Source organism: Equus quagga, chromosome 21 (genome assembly GCF_021613505.1).
Source record: "Equus quagga isolate Etosha38 chromosome 21, UCLA_HA_Equagga_1.0, whole genome shotgun sequence".
NCBI classification, from domain to species: domain Eukaryota; kingdom Metazoa; phylum Chordata; class Mammalia; order Perissodactyla; family Equidae; genus Equus; species Equus quagga.
In genome coordinates, this window is record NC_060287.1 from 38,787,497 (window position 1) to 38,807,474 (window position 19,978).

General features: G+C 60.1%; 1 protein-coding gene across 1 annotated transcript; it reads left to right on the forward strand.

Moving 5' to 3' along the window:
- The first annotated feature begins 95 nt into the window (after positions 1 to 95).
- Positions 96 to 19,543, forward strand: LOC124231513 (periodic tryptophan protein 2 homolog). The gene is made up of 21 exons (XM_046648324.1): positions 96 to 202; positions 1,387 to 1,499; positions 2,641 to 2,735; positions 3,154 to 3,253; positions 4,190 to 4,333; positions 5,249 to 5,384; positions 5,698 to 5,930; positions 6,327 to 6,470; positions 7,224 to 7,294; positions 7,786 to 7,922; positions 8,495 to 8,643; positions 8,825 to 8,972; positions 9,301 to 9,451; positions 10,474 to 10,654; positions 12,389 to 12,536; positions 13,129 to 13,237; positions 14,599 to 14,664; positions 15,595 to 15,813; positions 15,968 to 16,118; positions 16,398 to 16,472; positions 17,820 to 19,543. The coding sequence occupies exons 1-21, from the start codon at positions 185 to 187 to the stop codon at positions 18,013 to 18,015; spliced, it is 2,784 nt and encodes a 927-aa protein (XP_046504280.1). The 5' UTR covers positions 96 to 184; the 3' UTR covers positions 18,016 to 19,543.
- The last annotated feature ends 435 nt before the right edge of the window (positions 19,544 to 19,978 follow it).

A 19,978-nucleotide genomic window follows, 5' to 3' on the forward strand; every position in this document is an offset into this window, starting at 1 on the left:
GGGGCTCCGCCTCGGGGGCGGGGGCATGGGCGTGGCCGGGGCTGGGGCTCCGCCTCGGGCGGGGCGGCTCCTCCGGGCCGCGGGGGGCGCTGTGGCGCGGGGCCGCGTCCGCCCCGGAAGTGCTCGCTGCTAGCCGGCTGGCGGGGCGTGGAGGCTGCGGGGCGGTCCACGTGTAGCTGCCGGGATGAAGTTCGCGTACCGGGTGCGTGAGGGCGCTGGGCAGCCCGCGGGCGTGCGCTGTATTGTCCCGGAGCCCGGGGGGCCGGCAGCGGGGGCCGGGGGAGGGACCCGGTGGGCCCGGGGTGCGGGCCGCGCTGTCACTTCCATGAGGCTGAGGGAGGCCGGCCTCGAGAGCAGCAGCGGTCCTGGCCTGGACGGAGGGTCCTGGCTGCAGCTGGCGGGTTGAGGACCCAGCCGCGCGGAGCGGGCGGCGAGCCGCTCGGGCCGGACCCCGTTTTCCGGAGGCCGCGTGAGGTCTGTTAGAGCGCGACGTGGGGAGGACTCAGGGACACACGGCCGGGGGGTGCCTGCCGGCCTGGCCGTCCCGTCTGCCGCCGCGACCCCGATGGCGGCCCCTCCCCTGCAGGCTGTTCTCGGGCGGCCCCCCAGCTCCGCCCCGCACCCCCTCTGCCCACACCTGTTCCTGGGATCTCGGCCTCAGCGCCCTGCCCCGGGACCCTCCTCCGTCCCCACCCAGCTCCCCGCCGCCGCGCTCTGTCCTCTGGTCCCCTGCTGTGCGAAGTAGCCTCACTGGCCTCCCTGCTTCCCCTCCTGCGCCCACGGCCGATCGCTGGCCTTCAGTACTCGGGAGTGGGAACCCCCATGCTGTGCTGGAAACCTCGCTGACCAAGCTCCTCCCTGGCTCTCCGCCCTGCTGGCCTGGTGGCCCCTCCAAGCTCCTCCTGGCCCACCCTCTGAGATACCTCTCCCGCCCGCTGTGGGGTGTCTGTCTTCAGCACCACCCCGCTCTTTGATTCTCTGTCTCTCCACTGCTCGCCTGTGGAGGTGGGATATGAGGGCGCTGAGGGCAGAGATGGGGCGCAGGGAGTGCTCACATTGGATGGCTGTACTCATGGATTAATTACAGAGCGCTGGTCATCTTTGCTGCTTTTCTGAGACGTGGGTCCCATCCTCTCCTTCCCCGGCGGATGCCTGCTGTCTGGAGGCTCCCCCGACACCCCGGTGTCCCTCACCTGCTGCACTTCTTCCTCCCTCTTGCTCAGGGCTGGGCTGCATGGGTGGCCAGGAAGTGTCCCAGGGGATGACCGGGGACCCTGCAAGCGGTGCTGCACCATCCCCTTGACCAGAGGCCTCATTCGGCCCTTGTCCAGGGTTCTGGAGACTCTGTATTTTCTTGGTGTTCAGACAGCTTTGCTTTCTTTTCAGTTTTCAAATTTGCTGGGGACCGTCTATAGGTGTGGAAACTTAAATTTTACCTGTGATGGCAATTCAGTCATCAGTCCTGTGGGAAACAGAGTCACTGTATTTGACCTTAAAAAGTAAGTACCCTAAAATGACGTTAACAGAGTGATTGTTGTAATTTGCACGTGAAAAACAACGGTGTTTTCCTAACCTTCCTTTAATAGCACCCTGTTAAGTCAGGCAGCCTGAAGGAGGGCTCTGGGACCTTCAGTGGTGTGGACAGGCCAGTGGTGGAACTGGCCCAGAAGTCCCGGTGTCTTCTTTCTGGTCCCTCAGCTAAACCTCGCGGATCTAGGAGTATCTAGGTCTTTGACATTACCTTCAAGGTAGAAATCATGAGTCACTGAACTGTCTGGGAAAAGGTGCCCAAGAACGTGGACGCCGCCTGTCCCTCGTGGTCCCTCCTGCTGGATGAGCACGGCGCTCGCCCAGATCAGTTCTGCTTGCAGGTTGACTCTTTCTTGTGGATGAGCGCGTGGTGAAGGGGAGGACTCCTGGTCAGGCTATCACCCCTTCCCAGACTTGTGCAACCTGGGTGGGATCCTCCTGTCACAGAGGCACCTGGGTTTCTGTCCCGCTCCACAGGCCTCGGTTTTTGTGTCTGTAAGAAGGGACAGTAGTACGTGCCTCCTCAGTGAGTTGCTTCCTGCAGTGCCCATGCAGGGTGTGCCCAGGGCCGGCTGCTGGCTTGGTCTTTCCCAGTTTGTTTAAATGACCTCTGACGGGGCTTTCTAGAGTAACCACCCTATGTTCGTTGAGGAGAAGTTGAGGAATAAAACAGTAAAGAGCAAAATTAGAATCTAAGCCAGTGGTTGCTTGTTTTTCCACTTTTGTGCATTTTCCCCTTTCTGTAGTTTTACAGGGATGTGCTGTCCTTGTGGTTAATCTCTCCTGTTGGATAGTTAGCTTGTTTCCAGTTTTCTGACTTTATACCTTTGCAGAATCCACTTGGGATGCAATCCTCAAAACAAACCTGACATATCTAAAACCCATCTTTAAGGTCTTTGATATGCTTTGCCCAGTTTTCTCCAGGGTCATTGTCTTATTTCCTCTCCCTGCAGTGAGGAGTGGGGGTGAGTGATGAGCTCTGGCCCAGGGCTCTGATGGGACAGGAGAGGGTGTGGCACAGGGACCAGTGAGCTGGTGGTCCGAGCCCGGCCCAGCCTCCTCATCTGACAACGTGAGATCAACTGCATGGTTCTGGTTTTTGTCTCTCAGCAACAAATCTGACACTCTGCCCCTGGCCACTCGGTACAACATCAAGTGTGTGGGTCTGTCCCCGGATGGCCGCCTCGCCATCATCGTCGATGAAGGTAACTGCCCTCCTCTGAGAGATGGCGATTCAGGGTCATGACTGATGGCACCGGCTGAGGGTGGACGTGGCAGGCCTCAGGGTGACATGAGGCCGACGCCATGTCCCAAAGTGGGGGGGTCTAGGCCGCATGGTCATCTCCCCCGGTTGCTTCCGTGTCTGGGGCCCTGGGGGGCTTCAGGATGAGGGCGTGTGTGCAGGGCATGGATGTGCCAGGGCGTCCTCGTTGGTTGTGCGCTGCTGGCACGTGAGCGCTGGCTCCCTGTGCCGTGGGGCACACGTTCCGCAGTCCTGATGCCTGCAGTGGAAACGTGTGGAACCTCACTGTGTCTCGGTTGTACCTGTGCAGTGAATCTGCTGCCTAGGGTGGGCTGTCACGTCTGGGAGGACTGCGTGATTGCCACGCGCCCTTCCTGCAGGGGGGAACGCGCTGCTGGTCAGTCTGGTCTGCAGGTCCGTGCTCCACCACTTCCACTTCAAGGGCTCTGTGCACAGCGTCTCCTTCTCCCCTGATGGCAGGTAAGGGCCTCTGGGCCTGGGGCGGGGAGCTGTTGAGGTGCAGACTCTGTGACCCGCACGGCGGGGCTGGAGCCAGCTCGTGTGAACCTAGAGGTCTCTTTCCACCCAGCACTCACTGTGGGAGCCTGTGCCAATGCCTCGTCTTGGCCAACCACAAATGGCCCCGAGCCGAGTGCTCCCGCAGGGTCCAGGCCCTTCTCCCCCACTCAAAGGCAGATGTTCACACCTCCAGTGGGAGGTTCTAAAAGTTCTGATCCAAACCGTCTCCAGAGCAGGTGTGGCCCTCAGAGGGTCTCCCAGCCTCCAGACAGTGGGGCCATGGAGGATCCACCACTGCCAAGTGGCACAGACCCCTGGCTTCGATGTCCACAGTGAGGAGGATGTGTGGGGACAAGGGCCTGGCCAGACTCAGCCCTGCTCTGGGTTCAAGGACCTCAGGAGAGAGGGCTCGTTCCTAGGTTGATCAGACCCCGGCTGACCCTGATGTGCTATGGAGGGGGTGGTTCTGGGTTTTAGTCAGGAGCCCCCACCCCACGGCCACACTCAGAAACCTCTTAAGAGTGGCACCTGAGGCAGTGGCTGCTCCTTGGCACCCGTCACGTGGGGCCAGTGTCTTCCTTTTGGTTCCAACCGGGGCTGTCTGAGGTTGGCCTGGCCTCGAGGACCACATCCCAGGTTGATGGGCGTGCCTGAGGGGCCTCTGCTCTGGGCAGAGGTGTGGCCGGGCCCAGGGTGCTGCAGGGTCTGTCTGCCTGTCCTTCTTCAGCCTCGTCCCTGAAGGAGAAGCGGGGACTTGGGGCCAGTGAGAGGCAGGTCCCCAAGGTTGCCTCGTAGGAAACTGGCCCCAGAGCAGGAGAGCTGTCCTCTCAGGGGCTCTGAGCTGGTCTCAGGGTCTCCTTGGTGTTGAATATCGACGGGCCCCCGTTTCCATGGCAGGAAATTCGTCGTCACAAAAGGCAACATCGCTCAGCTGTACCATGCCCCTGGGAGGAAGCGAGAATTCAACGCGTTCGTCCTGGACAAAACCTACTTTGGGCCGTACGATGAGACCACGTGCATCGACTGGACAGATGACTCCCGGTGAGGCCTGCAGGGCAGGGCTCGGAAGGGAGGCCTGTAGCCAGCCTGGTGTTTGACAACGCTGGGTGACTCTTGGCGCATGCTAAAGTTTCCTTTAGAAATGGCCTCTCATGGGCCTCATGTGGGGCTGGATGCAGGGCGGGCTCCGGGTTGAGTTAGGTCTGCCCTGGCCTTAGTCACGGGAAGCCAGAGTGGGATCTGGACCCTGGCGAGGAACGCTGTCAACCAGTGCATGCAGCCTGGTTTGTGGCCCCAAACATCCAGAGCAGCTGTGGCATCTCCCCTCATGGGTGCTCGGGGAGCACTGCGGCCCCATCCTCTCATGACTGCCATCTCTAACCATCTGGAAAGGCACCTGGGAGTGGCTGGCTTTTTCTCAGCTACCCCGAGTTCTGTGCGCAGGGAGCAGCAGGGGCTGGTGGTGGGAGCTGATTTGTACGTCACACCAGCTGCCACAGTGGGGGGACACAGCCCCCAGGCAGCACGCAGTGTGTCAGCAGGAGACAGCGGTCCCACTCCTGGGGCGGTCTGTGGTACAGGGGCAGGGCACCCAGCGGCCAAGCCTTCCCACTCTTCAGCGAGGCTGGGCTGTCCCACCTCTGTCCCTGTTTACGCCGTAAGCAGAGTTCGATCCGATTCGGGTCGGGGATGTGAGGAGCAGGCTCCCAGGTGGCACCCCACAGGCTCGGCGTTCGGTTCTTAGGGCTCCCCTCGGCTGCCCTGCTGTGAGGCACTGCTTTGTGAGGAGGGATGGTGACACACGTGCATTGAGGCTCATGGTCCCAGGGGAAGCACAGAGAGGAGATGCAGGCTGGCAGACCCAGGCGTGTCCCCGTCTGCCACCCTGGGGCATCCCCTCTGTGCTGGGGGGCCTCAGCTGTGATCCTGAGCACGAGCTGTGTCTCCTCCATCCAGGTGCTTTGTGGTTGGAAGCAAAGACATGTCCACATGGGTGTTTGGGGCCGAGCGCTGGGACAACCTCATCTACTACGCGCTGGGGGGACACAAGGACGCCATCGTGGCCTGCTTCTTCGAATCCAGCAGTCTGGATGTACGTCCCTGCACCCAGAGCCCCCAGCCCACTGGCATCTCTGGTCACAGCTGCAAATGCGGGACGCACCAGGAGGCTGTGGTGCTGGGCCCTCCCCTGGGGCCCCCAGGGGCCGTTCTCAGGCCACCTGGGGGTATTTGGGAACTGACGGTGGCTGCTGGCTCCCCGTTGGGAGTTTTTTCTCCCAGTGCACAGGGGCAGGCCTTGGCGGAACTGGTGACACTAAGACAGGGTTCTTGTCCTGGCCTCCTGTGGGCCGGCAAGGGCCAGGGGTCGGGTGCCCACGCCCACACGCAAGTGCTTCCCTTTGCAGCTGTACACGCTCAGCCAAGACGGAGCCTTGTGTGTGTGGCAGTGTGACACACCCCCGGAGGGCCTGAGGCTGAAAGCCCCCACTGGCTGGAGGGCAGACCTACTGCAGAGAGAGGATGAGAATGAGGATGGGGACGAGGACGAGGATGGGGAGAGAGAGGCCACCGTCCGAGGGAAGGCCGCGCCGGCCGCCGAGGAGCAGCCGGGCAAAGTGAAGTACTCTCGGCTGGCCAAGTAGGTCTGCACTGCGGCGGGCAGCATCGCGCTGGGGGCAGCCGATGCACTCTTGCAGGCTCTCCTGCCTTGGAGGGAGCCGAGCGGGAGGTGGGCAGGCGAGGACCTGCAGGCTCGGGGGACAGGCCGTTTTCCCGTGGGCCCATCCTGGGGATGTGTCCTGGGGACCAGCCAGGAGGCTGCTGGGTCCTGCGCACGGCCACGGAGGCCTTAGGAGTGGAGAGCCAAGGGGTGAGGAGATGGGCGGTTGCCCTCAGGGCCTGAGAGGCAGTGCGGTCAGCGCTGCCCCCGCATGTCCCACGTGCAGCCAGGGCCTCTGGCCTGGGGTCCCAGGCAGGCACTCAACGGGGGCAAGAGCCCAGCCTGGCTGTCTCGTCGTCCTTTCCACCTGTTTAGGTACTTCTTTAATAAAGAAGGGGATTTTAACAACCTGACAGCTGCAGCGTATCACAAGAAGACCCACCTCTTGGTCACTGGGTTTGCTTCTGGAATCTTCCACCTTCACGAGCTCCCAGAGTTCAACCTCATCCACTCCCTGAGGTGAGCACCTCTGCTCTGTGGCCTGTGTGGTTTCCTGAGTGCTCAAGAGTGGGAGTGAGTCTGACAGGCCCATGCACGGCATGGGTATGGGCGGAGGCTGTGCTGTGCTGACCTGACTGAGCCCTGTGGACGCCTGACCTCGCCTTCGTCCTGGCCAGGCAGGAAGGCAGCTTAGAGTGAACTGGACATTGCTGCCCATCTTTGTCTCAGACCCATGCTCCCTCCCTGGGCTTTGATCCCACAGCGGGATTGTGTCACTTTTCTTTTTTTTTAATTATTTTTACTTTTTTGGTGAGGAAGATTGTCCCTGAGCCAACATCTATGGCAATCTTCCTCTACTTTGTATGTGGGACACCACCACAGCACGGCTTGGTAAGCGGTGTGTAGGTCCATGCCTGGCATCCGAACTCGCAAACCTCTGGCTGCCCAAGCAGAGTACAGGAACTTAACTGCTATGTTTCTGGGCTGGTCCCGCATCCTTTGTTTTTATTTTCCTTTGTTCCTTTCTGTTTATCTTTGGAAGTTAAAATATGGGTATCACAGAATCACGCAGCTTCCAAGTTTTGAGTGCAGGGCACTGCTCTGGGTTTTTTTATGCTTTAACAAAGTGAATTGTTTATATCTAGTAAGTGGGCAGGGAGAAGGTGGGTCCGGACGGTAGGGGCCACCTGGTCCTGCCTTCGCCCACCTGGGCCCCCCAGGGTCGGTCCAGGAGGCTCTTCCGTGCTCACCGAGCCCTGCTTTTCTGCTCAGCATCTCGGATCAGAGGATTGCATCCGTCTCCATCAACAGCTCCGGGGACTGGATCGCCTTCGGCTGCTCAGGTTTGTGTGAGAATAAGAATAGAGCTTCTGCTGCAGGACAGCTGCCTGTCGTCCCCTCGGGCACTGGGGACACAGCCGGGAGAGACGCCTTGGGGGGCCTGTTGTGTGCAGAGCGGGTCAGCTGGGTGGCTCAAGTGCGCAGCAGCAGTCAGTGAAACTTCCAGAGCAAGAGCTCCTCTGAGCTGTGAGTCTCTTGTTGCCTGAATCTCGGTCTCCGGCCGCAGCCCCTGGCCGGGGGCCTTGGCCCTCTGGTGGGCCGCCGCAGGTGTCCTGTGTGGCATTCCCACTCTGCGTGCTGGTGATTCAGGAGGTTGACTGTGCGGGGTGCCCTCACTCAGGTGGAGGATGCTGGTGCCTGACTCAGGGTGGGGCAGGGGGTCAGGGTACCAGCGTGAGTCGAGGCCGGGCAGGCCGACAGTCGATAGTGTGCCCCTGTCTGCCCAGGGGACGGAGCATTGCGTGCCAATCCCCAGCCCGTTTGTGCTCTGCAGGCCTGGGCCAGCTGCTGGTGTGGGAGTGGCAGAGCGAGTCCTACGTGCTCAAGCAGCAGGGCCACTTCAACAGCATGGTGTCCCTGGCCTACTCCCCTGACGGGCAGTACATTGTGACTGGCGGGGATGACGGCAAGGTGGGGCTGCTGCACCACGGCATGGGGCTGGCGGATGGCGGCGGGGAGGGATGGATCCTGTCTGTCCTGCCGGCTAGGGTACCGGGTCTGGGCTGAGGGGGGCGCATGGCATTCGTGGCCAGGCTCTGCCTGTAGGGTTCAGCCTGGAGCTTGCGGGCTCTCCCCGCCTCGTCTGGGCTCCCGAAGAGGCGTTTACAGACTTAGCCACATCTGGGTGGAGAGGGTTCGGGGTCTGTTTCCCCGTCATTGGCTCTGGCTCCCGTACACCTGTCGCTTCTTGGCTGAGGGGTCTGTGGTGCTAGCAGCTGCCGTCTGAGGTGGGCAGGTCCTTGTTGCGCCTCCTGGGGCAGACACGGAGTCCCTGCAACCCCCCAGCCCTCCCTCAGGGGGTGACAGGAGACGAGCAGCGGACAATCTTTCTAGGCCTCAGTGCCCACACGGGGTGTGTGTGTGTGTGTGCGTGGGTGTCTATCTGTGTGTGCTTGGGGCTGGGGGTCCCGGGTTGGAGAGGTGTGTGGGCGTGTGCGGTCCTGAGCCGTGGCTGCCTACCCCTCACGCGCTGCCCACCGCAGGTCAAGGTGTGGAACACCCTCAGTGGCTTCTGCTTCATCACTTTCACGGAACACTCCAGTGGGGTCACTGGCGTGACCTTCACTGCCACTGGCTACGTCATTGTGACCTCTTCCATGGACGGGACCGTGCGTGCCTTTGACCTTCACAGGTGACCCTTCTGTTGGGATGCTGGCTCAGAGCAGCTTCTTCTCTGCAGTGGGCTGTGAGAGAGAGGCTGAGGGTTCCGGGTTTGTCAGGAAGTATGTGGTGTAGATGCATGCAGAGGGTTGAAGCCCAGCGTCTGGGACTTCAGGGAGCCACGCCAAGCAGGACTTTTCTTTTCCCGGCAGGTACCGGAACTTCCGCACCTTCACGTCTCCACGCCCCACCCAGTTCTCCTGTGTGGCTGTGGACTCGAGCGGGGAGATTGTCTCTGCTGGGGCCCAGGACTCCTTCGAGATCTTTATCTGGTCAATGCAGACAGGCAGGCTCCTTGATGTAAGGACGTGGGTCCCAGGAGCCTTGCTCTAGACGGGGCTGGGACCAGAGGGCTGGGGGACAGGCCACTCACAATGCACCGGGAGGGGCCTTCAGCAGACTGAGGGGAGCGAGTGGGTCAGAGGTCACGTCTCGGGAGCAGGCAGCACTGTTCACATGCGTTTTCTGGCCTGGCCTCCTCTCCCTTCCTTGCGCCCAGATAGAGTCAGCCCGCCTTATCCCACAGCCTCAGGGCACTCAGACGGCCGTGTCTCAGCAGCCACAGCCTCTGTGCCTGCTGTCCGGCTCAGGGCTGCCCACCATGGCTCTTGCCTCTGAACCACTGTAGGTTTTGTCTGGCCACGAGGGGCCCATCAGCGGCCTGTGTTTTAACCCAATGAAGTCGGTGCTGGCCAGTGCCTCCTGGGACAGAACGGTGCGTCTATGGGACATGGCCGACAGCTGGAGAACCACAGAGACCCTGGCCCTGACCTCCGATGGTGAGCTGCACAGTGGGCTTAGTGGGCAGAAATTGTGACCCAGGACGAGGGTCTGGTCTCCGTGCTGTTACCTGCCTGTCTTGGTTGTGTGTCTGAATGTAAACCCAGGACCCCCCACGCCCCGCAGCTGTCAGGATTGGCGGCCAGTCCAGGGTCACTTAGCATTGGACATCCACGTGGGAGAGCGAGCCAGGGGCCCGGGCTGAGCAGGCCTCCTGCCGCTTTCTGCTCTTGCCTGTGGGTTAGCTTGTCCCCAAGGAGCGGCCGGTGCTCTGCTCGGCTTGAGCCATAGGGAGAAGCACGAGGTGACTGTAGGCGGCATAGGAGGCCTCACGGCTCAAGCCGGGTGGGCCCTGCCTCCCGTATCTGTGAGGGGAGTGTCCCGGAGCACAGCCAGGCTCTATGTGAATGTCTTGTGACAGCTGCTCTCTCCCTGGTGGCTGAGTTGATAGGTCATGCCAAAGACCAAACCGTTTGCCATCTGGCCCTGTGCCAAACACGTTTGCTGCCCCTAGGACTCACAGGTCCCTCCATGTTCTCTGCTTCCCACTGCCCCATCCGGCTCCGGTTCAGGCTTTTGGCAGTCGGTGTCCTCCATTTTTGTGGGGCCTCCGTACTGACCTTCCTCCTCTAGTTAGCCTGTTTCTAGTCTGTCCTGCGTCTCCGTCATAAAAGCCTTTGCTGTGACCTCCAAGTCACTGTGACTCACCCCTGCCCGGCCTCTGCTTCCGCCCTGCGCCCTCCCACCAGACTGGCCCCTGCTCAGTCGTGCATCCTGGGCGTCCATGGCCCCACCTGGACCCCTTGCCCCCCGAGGCGGCTGGGGCCCTGCTTGCACAAGCAGCCAATGTGGCTCCAAGCTATTCGTGCTGGGGCACAGGCCTCCCTCATGGGGCTGGAGCTTCTCCTCCCCCCTCCCAGACCCGGGCCCTCGCAGAGCTGATGATGAGGCCCAGTGAGGGTGGGCCCATCTGCTGGAACCCAGGGTCTTCCTTGGGCCCTGATTTTGCGTCTCTTTTCAGCTCTGGCTGTGACTTTTCGCCCCGATGGTGCAGAGCTGGCTGTGGCCACACTGAACTCGCAAATCACCTTCTGGGACCCCGAGAACGCCGTGCAGACGGGCTCCATTGAGGGCAGGCATGACCTCAAGACAGGAAGGAAGGAGCTGGACAAGATCACCGCCAAGCACTCAGCCAAGGGGAAGTGAGTGCCTCAGCGAGGGCGTGGGGCGTCAGGTGGTGGGCACCAAGGGTGTGGGGCCTGGGGCACTGAGGGCGTGGGGTGATGGGCACTGAGGGTATGAGGTGAAGGGCACTGAGGGCATGAGGCAGGGGCACCGAGAGTGCAGAGCAGCAGGCACTGAGGGCATGGGGCACGGGGCACCAAAGGCGAGGGGCGCAGGGTAGCGGGCACTGAGGGCATAGGGCGCAGGGTGGTGGGCACCGAGGGCGTGGGGCACAGGGCAGCTGGCACCGATGGCGTGGGGTGCAGGGTGGCGGGCACCACACCAAGGGTCTGGGGCATGGGGCACCGATGGCGTGGGGCACAGGGCGGCAGGCACCGAGGGCGTGGGGAGTGGGGCACTGAGGGCACAGGGTGGCGGGCTGGGAGCCTGCTCAGCAGCGGGAGCTCTTCCTCCCAGAGGAGACAGGGAAGCTGTGCTGCGGTTTTGTGCGCTGCGGGGTTGATAGATTCCAGCGTCCTCACACACCTTTGGCATTAATGGTGCTGCCGTGGACGTTCAGGGACGAGTTTGTGTGGGTTCATTTCTAGTTCTCTTAAGTGTGTCCTGAGGAGTGGAATCGCTGGGTGACCACAGGTGACGGTGTTTAAGTTTCTGAGGAACCGCCACACTGTCTGCCAGAGAGCCTGCAGCGTTTCATCTTCCCACCAGCAGCGTGGGGGTCCCAGGTCCCCACGCCTTCACAGACTCATCCTGTCGTTTTACATGGTAGCCGTTCTGGTGGGCGTGAGATGGGGGCTCGTGGTTGTGACTCTCGTTTCCCTAAGGACTGGTGGTGGTGAGCGTCTTTTCCTGGGCTCTCGGCCGTTTGTGTGTCAGCCTTGGGGAAACGTCCAGCCAGAGCATTTGCTGTTTTAACTGGGCTGTCTTTCTTTATTGCTGACTTGTTAGATGTGTTAAAATGTGAGCCCCTCATCAGATAAATGATCTGCTGGTTTTTTCTCCCATTCTGCGAGTTGACTTGACTTTCTTGACGGTGTCTTTTAAAGTACTACAGTTTTACTTCTGAAGACCTCTAGTTCATCTCTTGTGCTTTTGGTGTCATGCCTAACAATCCATTGCCTAACTCAAGGTCACTGTCTGAGTTCTGTGAGCAAAGCGGGCGCATGTGCCAGGTTTCTGGTCCTGCAGGACTGAGGAGGCACTCCCATGAGTGGCCACTCGCAGGGCGGCAGGCAGACCGGCCGCCTTTTCATTCCTACTTGAGCCACATGGTCCTTTTGTGAAAAGCTCGTGCCTTTTGAGAGGCTGTGGTACACGCCCCTCGTCTGGAGAACCCAGTAGAGTGACTAGACGTTGTAAACTACAGGTTCAAAGTCCTGCGGGAGGGGCCGGCCTGGTGGCGCAGGGGTTAAGTGTACTTTCCGCTTCAGCGGCCCAGGGATCTCAGGTTCAGATCCCGGGTGCGAACATGGCACTGCTCAAGCTATGCTGTGGCAGGTGTCCCACATATAAAGTAGAGGAAGATGGACACGGATGTGAGCTCAGGGCCAGTCTTCCTCAGCAAAAAGAGGAGGATTGGCGACATGTTAGCTCAAGGCTAATCTTCCTCAAAAAAAGAAAAAGTCCTGTGGGAGTTTCAGCCTGAGCCGTGGAGAATGCTGGGAGGGTGGCCTTTGCCCTCTGGAATTTGGGTGGGACCACACATCAGAAGTCCCCTGGTGGCAACAAAGTCCTCCTCCCCTCCGCTTCAGGGCCTTCACCACTCTGTGCTACTCTGCGGACGGCCAGAGCATCCTAGCGGGAGGGATGTCCAAGTTTGTGTGCATCTACCACATCAAGGAGCAGATTCTCAGGAAGAAGTTTGAGATCTCCTGCAACCTCTCGCTGGACGCCATGGAGGTGAGCCGGTGCGCGGGGCTCCACTGCACGGCCCCACGGGCTCACAGGACCCCAGTGTGGACCAAGTGTGCTGTGGAGGTGCAAGGCTGCTGCTGCGGACGGCCTGGCCCTGCCCCTTGCCCTCCTCGCGCTCTGGCTCCACAGGATCCGGGGTGGGGCCCCTGGGCAGACTCGCGCTTGCCTGGGTTCACTGCTCTGGCCCCATCGCAGGGCAAGGGCTCCTGTGTGGGCCAGAAGCCCGCCCCTCCTAAGTGTTTCTGGGGGCATGTGTCCTCGCGTGTCCCTGAGGACGTGCAGCCACCCTGGGTGTCACGCTGACGTGCGCTGTGTGCCTCCCCCGCAGAGGCTCACGAGCCTTTCCAGTGTTGAGTTAGGGACTCCGACACCGCTGAGGTGGCAGCAGGGACTCCCACCCGACAGCAGTGGGCTCTGAGGGGATGGTCTGCCATGGGAGGGGCTGAGATGGGCTTGTCACTGTCCCTTCTCGGGGTCCGTGTGTCCTGTGCGTGTTCCACACAGGGCTGGGGGCTCGTCCTGCTGCGCCCTCCCCTCTCCTCCAGCTGGTGAGTGGTCCATGGACTTGCCTTTCTAGGAATTTTTGAACCGAAGGAAAATGACGGAGTTTGGTAACCTGGCACTAATCGATCAAGACGCCGGGGAGGAGGCCGGAGTTGCGATACCGCTGCCGGGAGTGAAGAAAGGTGGGCAGAGGGCCGCTCGGGCCCTGGACAGCCACAGCAGGCCACCCTCTCACCTCCTGATTTCCCGGGGCGACAGTGGTTTTGCTCTCTGGCTGGGGCTGCAACAGTTGACGACCAGGTGCTCCCACTACACGCGGGTGGTGCTGGGCCGGGGGCTGGGGGCGCAGGGAGCCTCCTGTGAGTTGCTACATGGCCCGCGGCCTCCTGGCTTGTCTGGCTGTCGGTTTGTTCAGCGGTCAGCGCCCAGCCCTGCACCTCTCACTCCCCCGACATGGGCCACAAGGACTCTGGTGTCAGAGCTGGCAGTCCGGGAGGCCTGAGGGGCACATGTGCCTCACAGGGACAGGGCAGAAGCCTCAGGCCCCTCGGGCCCTGGTAGACCAGCATGAAGGGACAGCCATCCCCAGAAAGCCTGCATGTCTCTGTGCGCCGGCACTGGGCACAGTGTGGGGGTGGCTGCCCTGCCCTGCCCGCCCTGGCCCCTGGTGCTGGCCGGGCCTGGTTCCCTCCAGGCCTGCGCTGACGCATCCCGAGGACTTCCTGACGAGCGTGGCCCCTGCTTCCTCGGGTGTGTGGAGTGGCGGTGCTCAGCCTGTGTGGAGACGTTCTGAGTGTCTCAGCCTGGGCGGAGACGCTGTTGGCGTTGAGTCTGGGGAGCCCAGGGGCTCTGCTGGACCCGCAAGGACCTGGCCCCAAATGCTGGTCATCCCAAGGTCAAGAGCCCCCAGCAGAGTACTTCCAGGGGCACACACAAAATGTCATGGCGGTGGCCTCCAGGAAGGGCTCCAGGTGGGAGATGGGCTGAGAGGAGACTGACTTTTCACAGGTCTCCTTTGTGTCATTGAATTTCATACCGTGGGAATAGATTACCTACTTAAAAAGCTAATTTGAAGAGAAAATGCTAGCAAGTATTCACATGACGATACCCAGTGAGAGTGAGCCTCCACTCCACAGAGCTACCTTGTGCAGTCATGTGGCTTGTGCACTGCACAAAGAGGCTGGCTGAATGGGTAGGGAGGAACTGGAACCACCCTGCCTCGCAGCCCTGGGCTGGGCAGAGACCTTTTCCAAGAACAAACAAGCTGTTTGCTGGCCAGGCCAGATGCACAGGAGAGTGTCTTCTCCAAGGGCTCCTGTGTGGAGGCCAGCAGCACCTGTGAGACAGCATCTGAGGTCCCAGCCCAGCACTCACCTGCTGCATCTGTGAACAGGATGGGAGGGCCAGGGGACAGGGCTGCCATTCCTGATGGGCCCATCGCCACCCCTGGCCAACAACATGCCCCTGGGGTGGCCCTCCCTCTGTTGGGTGAGTGGTGAGGGCTGTGCTGCCCTGTAACTGAGAGCGGTTCCTGTGTCTTCAGGTGACATGAGCTCTCGGCACTTCAAACCGGAGATCAGGGTGACCTCGCTCCGCTTCTCTCCCACTGGTGAGCCCTGAGCAGCGGGTTGTTGGTGCTGGAAGGGGCAGGGGTTGGTCCTGATGGGTGTGAGGGCCTGAGCTTGCACGATGGGCCTGTCACCTCTGCTCCCAGGGACAAAGTCGGTCTCAGAGCGTTTGTCCAGCTCTGGGCCACACTGTCCCCTGTGGGTAAGACGTGGTGGTCTTTGTCCTCGCCAGAGGACGGCTGTGAAAGCTCTTACCTCAGATACACCGGGCTTCGAAACAGGGAGGTGGGCACCTGCCCTGAGCACCCTTTTCGTGTACCAGTCAAGACTGTCCCAGGGGGCTGCCTTGTCTGCCATCCGGCGCCTTGCTCCCCCATCCTGTCCCTCCCTGTATTGAGGGCGTCCGGTGGACTGGTTCTGAGGGGCTGTGGGGGAGGGTCTGTGCCCCCTCGTACAGGTGGTCCCGCAGAGCAGAGCTCCACAGGGGTTGCGGTGGGCTGATCTTATGGTTGACAGTGACACTCTCCAGCACCCATTGAGTGACAGGAGCAGCGAGTGCAGGACAGCACGTGCCCCCACCGCAGTGTGAGCCGGTTTATTTGCATGTTTTCTCCTGGCATCACGGTGAAGTTCAAAAGTTGGCGCAGAGGCCACACGGCCTGCAAAGCTGAAAATCTTTCCCTTTACAGAGAAGCCTGCTGGGCCTGGTGTAAACCAAGGGGCAGATGTTTGTATATGTGTCTGCTCACGTGCACACACAGCAGTTCTGGAGGAATGCCTGTGGAAGTGACCCAGGCGTCCCTTCCAGAGAGGAGCTGGTGGCTGGGAGAGCATAAGAGGAAGACATCCCCATGTTCCTTTCTGTGCTGCTGCTTTTGGGACCAGGGGAAAGTATCCAATACCTGTTCTTCAAACAGTGGGGAGAAGTGAGCATAAATCTTCAGGAACTCTCTTGACTGCTTAATCCCCAGGGCGCTGCTGGGCGGCCACCACCACCGAGGGGCTCCTCATCTACTCCCTGGACGCCCAGATGCTCTTTGACCCATTTGAGCTGGACACCAGCGTCACCCCCGGGCGGGTCCGGGCGGCGCTGCGCCAGCGGGACTTCACCAGGGCCATCCTCATGGCCTTCCGGCTCAACGAGAAGAAGCTGCTGCAGGAGGCCCTGGAGTCCGTGCCCTGGGACGAGAGTGAGTGCCCGGGGCCGGGGCCCGGGACGGGCCAGGAGGACCCTCCGTCCAGACCCAGTGGTCGGGATTCCCGGCCTCTTTGCAAATGCAGGAATGTCTTTCCTCCTGATTTGATTCTTTGCACCGTGAGCATGGTTTCCTCCTCTCCTTGCAGTTGACGTTGTCAGCTCCTCCCTCCCGGAGTTGTATGTGGAGAAAGTGCTTGAGTTTTTAGCTTCATCCTTTGAGGCGTCTCACCATCTAGAATTCTACCTCATATGGACTCAGAAGTTGCTCATGGCGCATGGTCAGAAGCTGAAGTCCAGGTATGATGTGCTCACACGCTCATCCATGTGTGACTTCTGTCACTTGATCAGCTGGTCTCTATAGATAAAGAGGGAAACTTTACATTGCAAACACCGCGTGAAGTGAGGCCTTACATGCAAACAGGATGTGAGGCGAAGCCTTTACAGGCCACAACAGTTTGAGGTGAAGCTTTTACACGTGTACACAGTGTGAGGCGAGGCCTTGACACAACAAACACTGCAGGCGACGGGGCTGTGGCGTCCCGTTACTGCCGCGCACTCAGGGACTTCTCCTTGCAGAGCGGGGACGCTGCTGCCGGCAGTGCAGTTCCTTCAGAAGAGCATCCAGCGGCACCTGGACGACGTCTCCAAACTGTACGTGTTGCGACGCGGCTGGTGGGTGGGGCGGGGCTGGTGCTTTGTGCTGGCTCCCCCGGGGCTGCTCCCTGCGTCGTCTGACGGGACAGGAGGTCCCCGTGTTGGGGGTGCTAGCTCCCTTGCTGCCCCGAGCCAAATACGCCTGGCTGCCGCATGGTGGGACAGATGGCCCGTGTCAGGCGTGTCCTGGGTGGAGGAGAGCTCTCTCAATGATGCAGTTAGAAGAGGCGGTGCGGTCAGGAGCCCCGTCCCCTGTCCCCAGGTGGCTTCTTGATGGTTCAGGCACTTTCTGGCCCCTCCCCTGAGGCCGAGCAGCCCATGAAGGCCCCACAGCGTGGCCTCTCCTGGGGGTCACCGTCCCTGCTGTTGGCGGGGTGTGTAGAGAGTGGTGGGGTCCGAGGCGCTGAGTTCAGGATCGGTGTCCAGGTGCCCCAGCTCGGATCCTGAAGGTCTTCCCCTGCTCTTGACTGCCCGCTGTCCACAGGCGGAGGCCTGTGTTTGGGCCCAGTGGTCCCAGGGTCCTCCTGCCTGTCCGTGGCTGGTTCCTCTGTCTTTAAGAGTCCTGAACCAGGCCTTCCTCCCTAACTTTTCTTCCTGACTCTGCCATCTGCTGGGGAGAGCCTTCCCTTTGTTGGGGCCTCCGTGACTCCACAGAGCTCTGTCCGAGAGGCTGGGCACCTCCTGTCACCCCTCATTTCTTGGTGCTCCCGTAGAGGCAGTGTCCCTGGACCCCGGCATCGAGGGCTGTTGCTGATGTGTGGGCACAGCTGGCTCTCGTGTGTTGATCGGGGGGGCTCCAGCTACGCTTCCAGACCTAGAGTCTGGTTCAGAGTTCCTGCACGGGCGGTCACACCGCTTGCACACTCTGTGGTGTGCTGCGTTTATTCCTTTCTCGCGAATCCTTTCACCTTACAGTTCATTCTCACCAGCGAATTTCTGCGTTGACATGATGGTGTGACTTCTCCCTTACTCTGTCACTGTGGGGAACTAACTGACTCAGCGTGTTCCTCTCTGCTCCAAAACGGCCCTGGGCTCCGCAGCGGTCCCTTCCTCTGGGGTCTGCTGGGCCTGAGTGGCGAAGCCAGAGACGGGCAGGGGCAGTGAGGACAGAGCAGAAGGGATGGATCTCACAGTCAGGTCCCGGAAGGCCTTCGCTGCTCCAGAGCCAGGAGGGTGGCCGGGCAGGGACATGGGGAGGAGAGAAGTGAGGCAGGTTGGGGCTCCTACAGCCTGTGTCTGGTTTTTCTCTGAGTCCCGGTGGTGGTTGGTACGGGCGAGCCGGGCTTTTCACTGGAAGGATGACTGTGTTGCTTTTGCCGACATGATTCCTGTGACCTTCAACAGCTGCGACTGGAACCGCTACAGCATTCAGTACGCTCTGGCCGTTTCCAAGCAGCGGGGCATGAAACGCCCCTCGGAACCGCTGGGAAGTGAGGAGGAAGCAGGCGCTTCTGACGACAATGACAACGACGACGACGACAGTCTGCACCTGCTCGGAGGAGGACACGGGGGCGAGGATGAGGACGGGCTGCTGGCATAGAGCCACCGTGTTTGCAGTCCCGCTCATTTCGGTTAAGACCCCAAGAGTTGGAACTGAACCGCACTGCCTGGGCCCGGGACGTGAGGGGAGGGCAACCCAGAAGTGTGGCAGTGCTGTCGCCAAGGACTCGCTGCTCCTGTAAGAGCCAAACAGGCAGCAGCGGCAGAGCAGGCTGACCATCCCCAGCCAGCGCAGGCCCGGCCCACGGGGCTCGGGATCCAGCGGCGGTAATGAAGATCAGGGATGGTGTCTGCTGTTGAAAAAGCCTTCCAGAGACGAATGGGTTCACATTGATAGACTTTGGATGAGAGTTATTTATATTTTTGATATGACATTTTGATGATAAATTTAGGGATGAAAAAGATGGGGTTTTGTAAAATGCAAGTATGAATGAAGTCTAAACTCTGAACTAAAAATGTTTATAATATATCCTGGGTGTGGTTGACAGGCAGGGGGATCAGGGCCACCTGCCTGCTGGCACCTCCATGCCCGGGGAGCAGGTGAGCAGGGCAGGTGGATCGCCGGCCATGTCCCCGCCCTCACAGCCCCCAGCCTAGGCCGCCTGCCCTGTAATCTCCTACACAGGCTCGGGCAGGAGCATCTGCCTGACTCTGACATCAGAGAGGGACGTGCAGGAGCCTGGGGCTGGGACCGGATGGTCCTCCTGGGGAGCTCACTCAGACCTGCCTGGCCAGCCCTGCACAGGCCACACAGGGGAGAGTCGGGCCGCTCTGCCCTGCAGTGCCCCTCGGGAAGGGTCCCTGTGAGAGTGTCTTGGACCAGCTTCTCAAATATAGCCAGGCGCCCGGTCCCTGTGGCTTGGGAGCAGCAGCCTCCAGTCAGGACACGGGCAGACCTGGGTGCAGTATGTCCCAGATAGCCTGTGGGCATGGCTCAAAGGAAAAGGAAAGCCCTTCACAGCTGGCCTGGTGCCCACTGGAGGGGGCTGTCACCTGAGTCTGTTCACCCAGTGTGTGCTCAGGTCTCCAGTGTCACTGGGCGTTTGTTCCTGCTCGTCGTCTCCAAGCATAACTTAGGCTGGAAAACTCTCTAGCATTCCCTCCTCACCCCAGCTTTTTCTGTAACTTTCACGTGTGCAGGTGAAATGCAGCTGAGCAGAGGCCCCTGGAGGTGCAGCTGACGGAAGTGGGGCTCTGCAGGTGGGGTCCAGGAGCAGTGGCCGAGTGGCCAGTGTGGTCAAGGCCTGGCAGCAGCACTGGGAGGAAGCTTGGTAGAGAGGCGGGGTCTTGGCTCCCAGACCGACTGAATAGACTCTGTATGTTAGTGTTTCCTTCCTAAAAGAGAGCAGCTGACCTAGTGCATTTTAGCATCGTCCCCATGATCACCAGCTAATGTTCTGGATGTGGCCCTGAGAAACAGTCCCTCAGGAGCCGTGAGAAGCCAGGATGCCGGTGGGAGTGCAGGGAGGATTGAGAACGGCTCTCCTGGGTCCAGAAGAAATTGGGTCCATCCATAGAAATGGAGGAGTCAGTGATGAAGGTTCAGGAATAAAGACAGTGAGACATTCCAAGCTTGTCTTTGGTTATAACTTTTACAATGCCCTATGTTTGTTATTCTAGTTTCCTAGGAGAATCTCCTTGCAGAGATCAACTGTAAAAGTCTTTAAAATAGGACAATTTGAATGTCAATAAGGACAGTGCTGGCCCTGGGTTGAAACATCCAATGTATCTGCCTGTTGCTCACCAGCTGCCTCCAACAGTGACCATTCAAATTACTTCAAAAACCTGTGTTGTTGGTTTGAAAAGTGGTAAATTAAGGGAAAGAATATGGCATTTATCCAGTCGTTTCTATGTGAACCGGCTCCTGGATAACCACTAGGTATTTTTTGACCGGGAGAATTCCAACTAGCCCCTCAAGGCGTCAGAGTAGCCCCATTTTGCAATGATTTAGTGCCTCGGTACAGGTCACAAGGAGAGAGCAGACAGCACTACGGCTGTTCCTG

Coding starts and splice junctions, on each gene's coding strand:
- LOC124231513 (XM_046648324.1), top strand. Junction 5,931..6,326: donor AAGTACTCTCGGCTGGCCAA/GTAGGTCTGCAC, acceptor CCACCTGTTTAG/GTACTTCTTTAATAAAGAAG. Junction 9,452..10,473: donor CCTGGCCCTGACCTCCGATG/GTGAGCTGCACA, acceptor GTCTCTTTTCAG/CTCTGGCTGTGACTTTTCGC.